The 13,752-nt window shown below is 45.7% G+C and overlaps 1 protein-coding gene across 4 annotated transcripts in view; it reads right to left on the reverse strand.

The window, feature by feature from the left end:
• The window catches only part of LOC146785794 (von Willebrand factor A domain-containing protein 5A-like), a 310,735-nt gene that overhangs the window by 49,776 nt on the left and 247,207 nt on the right, over positions 1–13,752 (reverse strand). For all 4 annotated transcript variants that reach the window (XM_085635059.1, XM_085635061.1, XM_085635058.1 and 1 more), the window contains one exon: positions 7,776–7,871. In XM_085635059.1, the coding sequence (XP_085491185.1) occupies positions 7,776–7,871 (96 nt within the window). The remainder of the gene's footprint in view (positions 1–7,775; positions 7,872–13,752) is intronic.

Below are 13,752 nucleotides of genomic sequence, written 5' to 3' on the forward strand. Positions count from 1 at the left end.
TGTAAGCATATTGAAATGAAGGCAAGGCCAGAGAGTTGTACATGTAGAAGGTAGCAAACAATGCTTCGTACCGTTGCATTAAATGGACCAATGTGCTTGCTATGACAGTAAAAAGACAAATCTTTTCCATTTAGCTGCATAGCATGCCCTGGTTGCAGGCCCAGGAGCTTCTTTGAGGATGGTCATACATTCAGGTGGGCGAATGAGGTAACCAAATTCTACGACATCAGTAGCCAAATCGCAAGGTTTACTTCCCTTGGGTTTGGATGCCCGACTTCTCCATGGTTCTGAGCGAGAAGATCCGGGTTGAGGTAAAGCTTCTAGCGGCGAACTATGGACAGTTTGAGTAGCGTTGTGTATCAGGGCTGATGAGCTCAAGTGGGAGCTATTAGGACGAGGGAGAGAGACGTTTGCTTTAGCCTCCAATCCAGAAACGGAAGAAGAGGGAGAGACGGAAAAGCATAGGCAAATATACCTGACCAGTTCATCCATAAAGCATTGCCCTTGGATAGTGGGTGTGGGAACCTGGAGGCAAAGTTTGGGTATTTTGCGTTGTCTGTGGAAACACCCAGCTGTTGAAGCATGGGAGGAGGACTCGTGGGGTGGAGTTCCAACTCGTGGACTTGTCGCATCCTGCTGAAGAGGTCGGCAAAGTTGTTGTCAGTTCCCAGAAGTTGTTCGACTATCAGCTGGATGTTGTGATATATTGTCCAATGCCCAATAGTATGAGATAGGTGTGATTAACTGTAGAAAGTGTGTCTCCCCCTATTTTTGTATATAGTACATGGCTTTCATATTGTACGTTCGGACTAAGACAACCTTGCCTATCAGGTGGGGTAAGAACTCTTGCAAAGCTAGGTAATAACAGCTTGAAGCTTGAGGTGGTTGTTGTGGAGACCATGTTGTTTGGTGTCCCAGAGACCCTGAACTGAGGGATCCTGTAGAGGAGCACCCCATCCTGTGAGGGATGCATCTGCTGTTAAACAAAATTGTGGAACAGGGTCAATAAACGGCCGCCCTTTAAACAAGTTATGTGTATTCCACCACTGCAGAGAACGAGGAGTAAGGCTACCTACCAACACTAGATCTTGTAACTGACCCTGTGACTGAGACCACTGGTGTGATAGGCATTCCTGCAGCCGACATATGTTTAATATAGCATGTGGTACTATGGAGATGCATGAGGCCATCATGCCTAGCAGACGCATAACTATTCTGACTGTCAATTGTTGATTGGCTTGAAAGTGTGCTAGCAGTGTGGGGAAATTTTGTATGCTTGCTGAATTGAGCTAGGCTAATCCCACGTGTGTGTTGAGAATAGCCCCTAGATACAGCTGAACCTCTAAAGATGGGATTTTTACATTGATGGTAAACCATAGTTGATGGAGAAGGGCTATGGTGACCGGAGTGTGTTGGTGGCACAGAGTAAGGGTCCAGGCTTTGATAAGCCAGTCGTCCAGATACGGCAAGACATGGATGTTTTATCTGCGTACATGTGCTGCTACTACTGCTAACCATTTGGGCAACACTCGGAGTGCAGTAGTCATGCTGAATGGGAGAACTTTGAACTGATGGTGTCTGCCAACTACGACAAACTTGAGGTATTTGTGCTGTGCTTGATGGATTGGGATCTGAACGTAGGCATCCTTTAAGTCTGATACTGACAGAGTTGCCTTGCTGGAGAAGTGGGACCACGTCTTGGAGGGTGACCATATGGAAATGCTCTGACAGGATGTACTGATTTAAGGGCCTCAGATCTAAGGTGGGCCATAATGAACCACCCTTTTTGGGGACGAGAAAGTACAGGGAGTATACTCCTGACCCCTGATGTTGAAGAGGGATGGGTTCTATAGCTCCTTTGAGCATTAGAACTTGAACTACCTGTTTGAGCAGTGCTTGATGTTCCAGAAAGAGTTTGTGAGTGCGATGTGGAATGTTTGGAGGTGTGGTGAAGAGCTCTAGACAAAAAAACATGTTGGATAATGTCCAACACCCACTGATCTGATGTTATGGATAGCCCGGTGGGGAGAAACTGTTGTAATTGACCCCAGACACGTGTTAAATGGTCAGTAGGGGAGGCAAAGACAGTCACTGTTTTTGGCGGATGCAGCACCATGTGAGGAAGCACCTCTGCCACAACCTTTGGAGTTGTTACCCCTATAGGTACTCCTGTAATAGCTGCGCGAAGGGGAGTTGTGACTTTGCGGGCGATAGATGAAGAAGAGGCATCAGAAGATGCTGCTTTTGAGCCTGCTCTATATGAGGAGTGGTGAAAGGAGCCATGGGGAGAGGGTGTTTGGAGTGCACCTATGGACTAAGCAACCTCTATGTCCGTCTTCATCTTCTATAACACTTGGTCGACTTCTGGACTAAAAAGGTGTTCCTTGTGAAAGGGGACATTTAAAGTTGTTTGCTGGACTTCTGTCTTGAAGCCAGATATATGCAGTCAAGTATGTCTGCATAATAATACACTAGTATTAATACCCATGGCAGCTGTATCTGCGAAGTCCAGGGCACACCTAATGGAGTTATTGGAAATTAGTTTGCCCTCCACAAAGAGTTCATGCTCCCATTTCCTATGGTCTTCTGGGAGGTACTAGAGAAGTTCCTCCATTTCGTCTGTGAGCATGATCATACCTGGCTAGTAGGCCTTGTCTATTTGCAATTCGCCAATGATTGGCAGACTGAGCATATACTAATTTTCCTGAGGCATTGTGAGACAGTAAGTGCAGGAACCGCATTCTTACCTGCCGTCATGGACCCACACTGTAAAAACGCTTCTTCCCTCGGAGTCTGGTCCCCGAGGATTGGTTTCCGGGAGGTAGGGTCTAGAAGACTAGACACACCCACCTGTTATGTCTCCCTACAGCAGGACTGAGACCCGAGACCGGAAGAAGGAGGAGTTGACATCAGAAGCAGTTCTTCACTCCCAATAAAAGCGAGTCGGCGCGAAGGAGGGGCGTCATCGACAAACAGCGGAGTGGAGACAAGCAGGAAGCAGAACGAGGAGAAATCAAAGAGAGAAGACAGCGACCGTGTCGGAGAAAACGACTAGGATTCGGACGAGCGGTGGAGCGAGGAGTGATGGAGAGCGGCAGCAACTCAGGAGAGTTGCGGCGGAGCCGGTGAGTGACCGCGACTCCGGGGACAGTGAGGGAGGGTACGAGGGCGGTGGGAGGATTGTCGAGACAGCGGGTACGGGTTAGAGGGATAGAGGGATAGTAGTCACGACCAACACGGACACTCCCTCTTTGTTACACGACTTTGTTTCAATTCCTTACGCAGAGCACCGTCTATACTTCATCCCTGAATCAGAGGTAGCACTCATCCATGTTTTATCCCGCTTGTGTTCTCCCCCTCAGGTTGTTTTGGTTTGAAAACCTCACAGAGTCAATTTCTCCCCACCCGAGCGTCCAGACGATAACACTCCGGGTGTGGTGACGGGTAGTGCATAATTCTCACCCCACAGTCAAACAGTGATTGACAGCTTCCTTTTCTCCTCTCTTTATGAGCCTCCAGGGTAACACTAACGAGACGGAAGAGCCGGGTCCAGCAACATCCGAACCCCATCCAAGCCCCACGAAGACGGACCAAGGAGAAGAGAAAGAAGAAACACCATCCGTATCCTCTAATATTCCAATCACTGATAATAAAAACGTGCATTTGGAAAGTACATTCAGCCTCCGCGTCTGTTTATCCGGCCTGCCCTCCCACAGGCATCAATTGGCTTAGAATCTTTATCAGGAGTTGGATAGTCAGCTGTGGTTTGTGAATGAGCCATCTTACGGGCATTGGGCACAACTAATGAATCAGGGTGAAGTTGCCCTCGGATGTAAACAGGGTGTGAGGGTGCGGCTCTGTATTTTTTTATGACACTAGGAGAGATAATGCATGCTCGCGCAGGGTCTTAAAAGATGTCATCGCTGTGACGAATCATGCCTTTTAACACAGGGAGGTATTGGGTAGCCCTATGTGTACTGGATAGGGTTTCAAATATGAAACAGGACCTGGTGATACTTTGCAGCACTGCTGATGAGCTCCTCATATGAGGTTTTGTCCTCAGGAGGCCATTGTTCGGTAGGGTACAGGTCTAGATCTTTGTCCCCCTGGGGATCAATGTCATAATTGGGCCAGGGATCTAGAGACTGTGGTGCATCATAAAAACCATCTGCCTCCCCATGCCCACCCATGTAGGAATGTGGGGACCCCTGCGGAGTAATATGTAGGGGATCACCCCGAGAATGAGGTGGAGAGGGTGAAGGTGTTGGAGGTGGTGGAATGAAGGGTGGAGGTGGTGGTGGTGGTGAAGAAGGTGGAAGAGGGTGCAAGGGACTGGTAGCCTAGTCGGTCTTCCTCCTTTTAGCTGGTACTGGCATGTCTGTTGGTTATCCAAAGAAAAGTTAACGCTTTGATGGAGGGAGCGCTGACCCCACAGTTTTGGTTAAGATACGGCCAGACTGAGGCTACAAATGTATTTTTTTCTGTCGTGCATCGAGCTGTTCCTACGTTTTATGGAGGATTGGTTGCACAGAAGTACCGGGGTTGGATTTCGATGCCGATCCCAAAATGTTCGGTGCAGAGAGGGTCTTTAGTTTTGGAGCTGAAGTGGTCAGAGCCCAAGATGGATAGGGTTGGCTCAGTGTGGAATCCGAAGATTTTGGCTGTGCTTTCAGTGCCGAGCTCAAGGGCGGGGCTTTCAGTGCCGACCATGGCCTACTGGCAGTGGTGGCTGGGGAGCCTTATGTTCAGTCGGAATCACATTTTTTTGGTGGCAGGACGGGGACGTCAGTACTCATGGTATTGTGACCCGGTGGAAGGTCCTGCCTCTGAAGGTCGATCTACAAGTCAAATCCAGAATTTATGATTGAAAAAGCCTAGTCGTTGGCACAGAGGCCTTGTGGAGTTCCTTTTCCTTTACATTCTGGTGTCCGAAGATGTTGGGTGTATCCTCGACCTCTCTCCACTGCATCTCCCTGCGACGTGCACTTCGGTCGCGTAAAGCTTTCTTCATTCAAAATGATCAGCAGGCCTCTCACTCTTCTTCCCTGTGATCGGGAGACAGGCACAGTTTGCTGAGCTGGTGATGGTTGGTCCGCAGGTACGCAGTGTGGCACCTCTGGCAGAAACCGAATGGCGTCCATTCCAGCAGTGGAGCATGTTAAGAGCTGAAGAGATAAAAAGATAGGTCCAGCTGGGCGAGGACTGAAGGCCTCTGTCTGTGTGCATTGATGCTACAGGCTTTTTTCAGATTTCGAAACTTAACGATGGGAATATTTTCGATAACAACTGAAGAGGGTAAGGGTGAACTACGAACTCAAACCAGTGTGGCCAAAGATGGAAAGAAAACAATCTAGCAATGGAGACAATGCCTATGTGATTATTACCAAGGGGAGGAGTCACTTTATCTCATGACTCAAAAAACATCTACAAAGAAAAACAACTTGCACACATCCGGACTCAACATTAGATGGCAAGAGTATGCAGAGCATGTGTATCTATACCCACACATGCCTCGAACATATTATTTCTGGTGAATATTCTATCTACCTTGAGATTCGTCACCAACTGACTCTTTTCCGAGAAGCCAGATTGGATTGGATATCATGAAACAGCTCTCCCGCACCAGCAGGTGATGTAGAGGTTCCACACCTCTACTCCAGCAGCGCCTCAACTTGTGATTTCCCGATGCTCTCTCAGTTCTCATTCTATTTTACCACACTCATGGTAGAAACAAGCCTGACAAAATGGAAGAGATGCAGTGTACAAAACTAATTTGCCATTTTATCAAGTTTTGTAAGTCCGATCCTTAGGACGGGCTGATGTGTGGGTCAGTGGGGAATCTTTAGTTAGAGAGAGAGAGAGTTCACTAGAAGTATCATAACCAAAGGTAAGTATATTTTTCTTCAGGAGGGTCCGAGTAGAAACAGATGACACAGGGGCTTGCATCACAGAAAGCAAAATATACCAGCCCGGTGAATCCCATAGGCAAGGCGGTTAGTGAGCAAAGGCTACCAATTAAGACCCATGATTAAGCTGAAAATTCTTAAGACGGTAATGTCTTGGGTGGGTAAAAGTTGCATTACAACCAGAAGAATGCAATGCGAAGATCGCATGGCACTGAGCCAGCAAAAATTAAGCACATTTCATTTCAGGAAATGGATACAAAGCAAAGTGCCCAAACAGGAATGCCTCATTCTTATAGAGCCAGCAAGCTCATTAAAGTTGCTTTCTCTTACCAATATAGAAGTTGATATTTAACAGAATAAGCAGATGATCCACCCTTGCTCTCTTGGGGCAGCATTTTGGGAGAAGGCTTGTGACTAAGGCTTGCCTTCACTATCCTATTGCTTCTATCAAAATGGTCCAAATCATTTGAAGGTCTGATAGTGGATCCAAAGCAAGTGCAGTTCATGGCAAAATAGCCAACAAGGTGTTCCATGGCAGAATCGCAGCTGTCAGGGCTGAAAAGATGTCAGCATTCCCATCGGGGTCAGAAAGGAGTGGTGGCCACCTGCAGAAATTAGACCTAGAAACTCATATGCACTTTGAGGACTGAAGGATTATAGTCTGTAAGGCCCTGGTGAATACTGTCTCTTGAGTAGAGTCAGTATCAAAAGTAGGAAAATCCAGAATCAGGGCCAGCAACACTGGGCATGGAGACAGGCATCAGACCAGGGCCTATGCCCATTAGGGTATGTGTTTAATCCAAAGATGAAGTTAAGGTCAGAGCCATCAAACGAACCAGCAGACTGGACAACCTGCGCAGTGACCAGTAGCAAAATCATCAGGAGAGTCCCTCGTTCGAACTGATGTATAAAATGCAAGGGAGGGTGTCTCCGATGAAGAAGTTTTGATCTCGCTGATTGACGTGGTTGCATTTCATCTAAGATTTGGTCTCATGTTCGTTGGTTGCCATTCAAAGAATTAGGGCACATCTCGGCCGAGACTAGAAGTTGTGCTCAGGTGCCATAATCTGAGGGCTGATGTCATAGATATCTGAAATGGATTTTAAACACAATACTACTGGATGCGGCATAAGCCTTAAAAGTACAGAAAAATTTAATTTATAAAGAAAATTCCATCTAGATCCGCATTAAAGAGTGCAGCAAAAACTGAAACTGACATCAGAGCACCATATAGAGCTCACTGACAAAGCATCAGGAAGAAGTACTGAAGTTGAGATGGAGCCACAGCACCACCAGCTGGTATGGGAGACCCATTTCAAGCTGCTGTCACCTAGGGGAGATTCATGAGGTGGAGCACCTGCAGATAGAAATATCCATCAAAACAAACTAAGTAAGAGCTTTTTTGAAGTCTAAAGGCTGAATGTCTTCTGATTTTTGGCATCTAAATCAACCAATCCCATTGTTCCCTCATGAACCAGGAACTTCAATGTAAGTACAAGCCTAAGCATCAAAAGGGCTTTCTAAGGCGACCTTGCAGCTCAGGCTTTACACACAGTAATTATTTCCACTATAGAATCCACTTTCTTGCTACCTCTCTCTTCAGTTCAATTGTTATTGATTTCCAATTTTACTATTAATAATATTGTCTAAAAACCAATATTTTTTTGTTTTCAATTTATTTCTGTCTGTAAAAGGCTCAGGTGCCCCAAAGTGGTTATTTAAGCTGGACAATGATTTGCCTTGTTGAGCATCATTCATAATTATAAACACACTTAAATTAAAAAAAGAAAATAATGCAAGCACCCGGCCTCCTGGAGAATAGGCTTCCTGCAGGAGAGTGAGACCATCTGGGCACTACTTAGTGCTTACCTGCAATATCAGCATTGTTGGCACTGAATGTTGAACAGTCTTGCATCAATGTGATACCTCCTAAGGGTTTGGCAGATTGGTAAGATGCACGAGGTGCTGTAAAAAAAAACAACACGGATATTATTTCAGACATAACAGAGATTTATTATGTTAAAAGCTCCTCCCCAGCTCACAAACTCAAACATTGTTCTCACACTAGACACTGGTGTATTTGTGTGAATATCCAACACAAATGGTAAACACGTAAAGGATACTGTAATAAATGTGGGTATTAATTGTGTAGGAGTGAGACCCCACCTCAAATAATCACAGTGGCTAAATAAACCTGAGCTTAACCCTCTGGTAGCTTGGACCAAAGCAGTTAGGCTTAACTTCGAGTCTATGTGTACTTCTCAAACACACATACAACACCCTACACAACACAAGACGAGAATGCCTGAACAGCTGCATACACTTTCATCAACCCACCAGATACATACGCTCTGCCTCACTCTCACACATTCCACGCTTCTGCAAAGGCAAATTGGAGGTTGCTTATTCTCCTACATTGCACCGAACACATGGAACAACCTCCCTCCCAACACATCAGAACCTCCTTCTCACTTCTTTAGTTCCACAAGAAGCTGAAGACCTGGCTCTTTGTATAAGGACCTTGGAGACCTCATACCCACACACCTGGCCAAGTGTCTGGATACCCTCTCCGGTGATTAGTGCGCTATACAAATCAATATAACAACATAAAGTACTGTGCAGTACTACAAAAGTAATAAAGTTGACATTCAAAACAATAAAAATGCCAAAACAAATTAGTAAAATAGAGTATAATTTATTAACCAAAATGAAACCAAAATGACAAAAATCCAGGTAGAGGGACTAGCGTTATTAATGTTTTTTTTAAGCCTTTAGTTTGCATTTTAACAAAACATTGAACATAATAGTTAGTGCATATCATCATGTGCAATCAGCATGCCCCATGTCTTGCCTACCTGAACCTGACAAGCTGTACAAATAAAGTAGTAGTACATGCACCAAGTCCACAAGCCGACCCTACCAATGCATCAGTGAAATCCGCAGTAGGTGACCCCATCAGCTAATCACAGTGTACACCATCATGTATCATGGTCACTCTGGTCAGTGTCAGAGTACGGAGCCCCATATGTATTTACCTCCGCTAACAGGTGCCTCCAGGCGGCCAATTCCTCGGGTACCCTCGCATCAGTACGGGAGAGATGTGTGTGATGCTCCTCTGCAGTCCCCCATTATAACACATCACAGACCCAGAGACCCACACTTGCCACCCCGGATTCCATACAACCTAAAGCCACTTTGCATCTGGCCAAGAGCAATGCTAATTACAGAAATTTGTAGGATGTCTTGCATCTCCTGGGCCGCTTCACCATCCCCAGCAAGCACGCCCCTGGTGTGCAGGGGACAACCACACCTGCGGTGCCCCCCCCACTCTCGGGACCACCATCCTCCAGAATCCATGTACCTCAGCACACTGCCATGCCAGCGGTGGAAGGGCGGCATTCACCTCCCAGCAATGCGCAAATTTCACTGCCCTAGAGCAATCTATTCTATGAAGCTGAGCGGGAGTCATGTATGTACGTTGCAGAAAATTAAAGTGTAGCAGCATAAACCTATTATTGCTATTATTGCAGGAGACCCCTTTCACTAGACTGCATGCAAGTTACCAATCTGATTCCTCGAATGGGGAACCCAGATCTGTTTCCCATGCTGCCCTCCCCCAATGGGTAGATTTGGATAAGTCTTCCTTAAGAGCTTTATATAGAAGTATGACCTCTCTGGCCATGTTCTCGAACTTAGCATAACAAAGGAAGTGTCCCCACTCTATGTTGAAAGTGTTCTGGACATCCTGGAAAGGGAGGAAGACTACTCCCGGTTAGAGGTCCCCCGCCAGTAGGCATCCCCCCACCCTCCATCTGTCCATGGACTTATCCTGCTCTATGGACCGGAAGGGTTCAAGGTCCCAGATCTGCAGTTCCCTATCAACGGGGGTCCGACTTAGTACCTTCTTCACTGTCATCTCCCTCACCTGGGCCGTGTTCCCTACCAGGTAGGCAGGTCAGAGGGACCACTCCTCATCAGTAGACACACGCTAGGGTGTCCTCCCCAGTCATTCCCTGCAGCAATCTCTTCTTCCAATTATCTGTGTCTGTTAACCATTGAGTCGCATCTTGTAGGTGCACTGTGAAATAATAAAGTTTCATGTCCCGAAGCGCCAAGCCCCTGTCATTCATGTTCGTCTTAAGAACTGATGGGGCAACCCGACTGTGCTTCCCCGCCCACACAAGGGTGATCACCAGGCTGTCGATGTGAAAAAAGAAAGGTGCACCTAGAGGGCAAGGGGAGTTCTGGACAAGATAAAGACAACGAGGAAGGAAGACCATCTTGGCAATGGCTGCCTGTCTGAGTTATGAATGTTAAAAGGTGTACGTAAAAATGGCACTAAGAGGTAAAAAATTACAATAATAGTCATTGGTCGTGGTAGAAAAGGACCTAGATGCAATTTGATGCTGATGGCATGGGAGCACAGGTCATGTACACCAACTAGTTTGATCTTGCTCAAAGGATTTACCTTCAGATGAGAGTCCTTTAAATCCCAATCCACCATTAGAGTACACTTCTAAACCCCCCGCCCCCCTTCTCCCCCAGAGTAGAGGCCACAGCAAAGTCTAGTTCTGGGCAGTTGAAGCTTGTTGTATTCCTGTAGCTTTATTAGAACGCCAGTCAACTGACTCCTGGCGGTACTTCTGGGGCCTGGATTCAAGGCCAGCAGGTCCAGCCTTCCTTCTTAATACAGTAGGGCAGTCCTTCTTCTGAATCTTCTCAGGTCCAGGAGCGCTCTGATTTCAGGTTCTGATGGTGCCACTTTTATACCCAGTGCCAGCCTGTGGGTGGGGGTATCCTTTAGTCTAACCCTAAATCTGATTCTGGTCAGTGTTTCCCTTTCCCCTGGGTTTGGCTCCTGCCTGCCTAGTGACACAAAGGGCAGCCAGCCCCAGGTGTGAGCTGCATCTGCCAATGACAGAGTTGGCATCTTCAGTAGTCAAAAAGGAGCTGGGTACAGCCTTCAAACTACCCTTAGGAGCCCCAGAAGGGACTGGGTACAACCCCCAGGCCATCCTGCTCGGGGGAGAACTCCCTTTCCCACACCCAATGGCGTTTTGTCCACTGTCTGGAAGGAATACACATTTCACCACCATTAACAGTCAGATTACACTGAATACTGACAGAAAGGCATGTTTAGCTTAAGGAAGGAAAATGCCAACTTTCTAACAGTAATATTTCCCAAAAAGTAATTTAAAATCTGACTTTACCATTAAAGAGGACTTTACATTACAATTAAATGAACAGAAGAAGCATTTCTCTATCTATTCTTAAACTGAAGTTATCACTTATTAATTGCAAGCAGGTAACCTAGCGTTGGTTTATGGGAGAGCCAGCTTTGCCAAAGTGAAGATCAACTTTGGGAGTTTTTAACTGCCAGGACATGTCCTACGTTTTAAATACCATGCACCCTGCCCAATAAGCCTTAGGGCCTATCTTAGGCGTGATGTATATGTATTAAGTAGAAGGTTTAGGCCTGGCAAAAGATTAATTTTGCAGTTTGAAAGGGCAGTTTTAAAAATGCAAACATATGCTGCAATGGCAGGCCTAAGGCATGTTTCATAGGGCTACTATAGAAGGTGGCACAAGGAGTGCTGCAGCCCACTAGTACCATTTGATTTACAGGCCCTGGGTACATGTAGTGCCATTTACCAGGGACCTATAATAAAATTACATGTACCAATCTGATGTATACCAATTTTACCATGTTTAAAGGACGGCTACAAGCACCTTACCCCTGGTTAGAACAGGTAAAGTGCTGAGTCCTAATGCCACTAAAAAAGGTTCATCTACAGAAGGAAAAACTCTGGTGTGACCTGCAGACAGGGCACATTTTCAACAGCTATCCTACATTAAAGCACAACCAATCACAACAGATAAATAAATCATGCACAAGAAAAGCTGCTTAGATTCCATTAGTACCCAGTGTTTCAAATTAAACTAATACTTACATTTGATGCAGAATGCCTTAGAAGACCTATGCTTGATACGTAGATAGGACCCTAGTATTTGTATGAACAATATTGACTGTAGCACCATAATAAAGCAATATATTTACAAAGTATATCCTTAACTATGCATATCTGGCTCATTTTTATCATTTTCTTTGGCATAGTGATATCACCAACTCTCTGCAAAAAGAACATGGCTTTCTAGCTGTTACGATTGCAGCAATGTATAGCTGTTAATACATTTCTAAAGGCAGGCAAGGTGTACTAGAATTTATGTAAGAAGACCAGATTGAGCTACTATAAAGAGAGTGATAGAAATGCAATTTCAATAAACAGCTGCATCAGTCCTTAGAGTCTTGCTATATCTAGGGAATACCTTTTTGTAGAAGGGACATGGCTACTAAGTTTTCATTCACAAAACTGCCACTAACCGCTACAGCATCTCCCAGATCAAGGAATATAATGGGACCTGCCATGGTTCTACTAATGCCGAAGAACAGTACAAACCACCAGGAAATCATCAGCTGAGACAAAAGAAAATAGCTAAATGTCTAATTTCCACAACAGTTTCAAAGTGGATAATGACAACCCAAACCGTAATATCAAAGAGAAGCAAACAGCTAAAATAAAACAAGAAATCAGAAAACACAAAGACAAGAATACAAATCTAAAATGCCACAAGCAAAACAAATCCTCACCATTCAAATACCTACTCCTATTGTTCCAAATCCAAACAATCACCTACTTGTGCACAAATCTAGTCCAGATTTAAAAATCCCCCCACTACAGCAAATAAATTGTTCACAATTACAAGTCCCAACATAATTCCTTATAGCTCAGTCTAACCATTTTGACTACATCATACATATGGCTGCCCAAGAGCTACTCCTAGTTGTAGTTGAGGTTTTCAGAGTTTTTTTTTTTTTAAATCAATGCCAATCACTAGTGCCATCACTGTGCTTTCTCTTAGGCTACTACAGCTCCCTCACATGTTACTCAGTTGACTGAATATCCGTGTGTGGCAGTGGAGTCTACTACATTAGATTTACATTTCCGCAGAGGTGCATGTTTCCCAAGATTCCTTAAGTGTTTTTAATTTACCATTTAAAGCTATCAACACCTCTGCCTTCACCTCCTCTGTATCAGACACTTGACACACATTTGTGTCACGTATACATGCAAAGGAAAGGGGAAGAAACACAGCAAGACGATTTCTTGTGTGGCGCTGACCTCTGGTAAAGTCCCTCGACTTTTTACCGTTTTTGCAGCAGTGGTGCAACAGGCTCTGGTACCTCGGGTACAGGTGCAGGGTGACTCCTGGGGGATCTGGTGTCTCAAAAATCTGTGGGGAGAAGGATCTGACCTCCTGGAGAATGGTAACATCTTCCTGGGTGGCTGATGCATTGGTGGACTCAGTGGACAGCAGATCAGGGAACCTGACCTCACGGCTGGTGCATTGCAGCAAGTGGCTCCTCTACTTCAAAGGGGAAGCTGAGGGGTTGGCGAAGTGCTGACAGCTCTCCGCGGCTTTTGTAGGATGCACAGCTGCAGGATGAGTCTGGTCTTTGCAATTGTCGAGACAGGAGCAGGAAAGCAGGGTTTGGCGCCAAGTCCACTGTTCTTGCGTTCTTCAGTTCTTCTTTGTACTTCTTCTTCTTGAGTCAGATGAATCGGAGTTCCTGGTGTCAGGGGGGCACCTAACTACTGAATTCAGGGGCATTAAGGGAGTGAAGGGAAGTAGCCAATGGGCTATTTATCAGGGGAGCGAAGGGCAGTAGCCAATGGGCTGCTTATCCTTGTGGTCACTAGACGCCCCATTAGACCTTTACCTGTGGGGAGTGGGCATAACCCTTTCCCAGAGTTTCTAATTCCACCAAAAACAAGATGGCGGAGCC

Source organism: Triturus cristatus, chromosome 11 (assembly GCF_964204655.1).
Source record: "Triturus cristatus chromosome 11, aTriCri1.1, whole genome shotgun sequence".
Taxonomy (NCBI): Eukaryota; Metazoa; Chordata; class Amphibia; order Caudata; family Salamandridae; genus Triturus; species Triturus cristatus.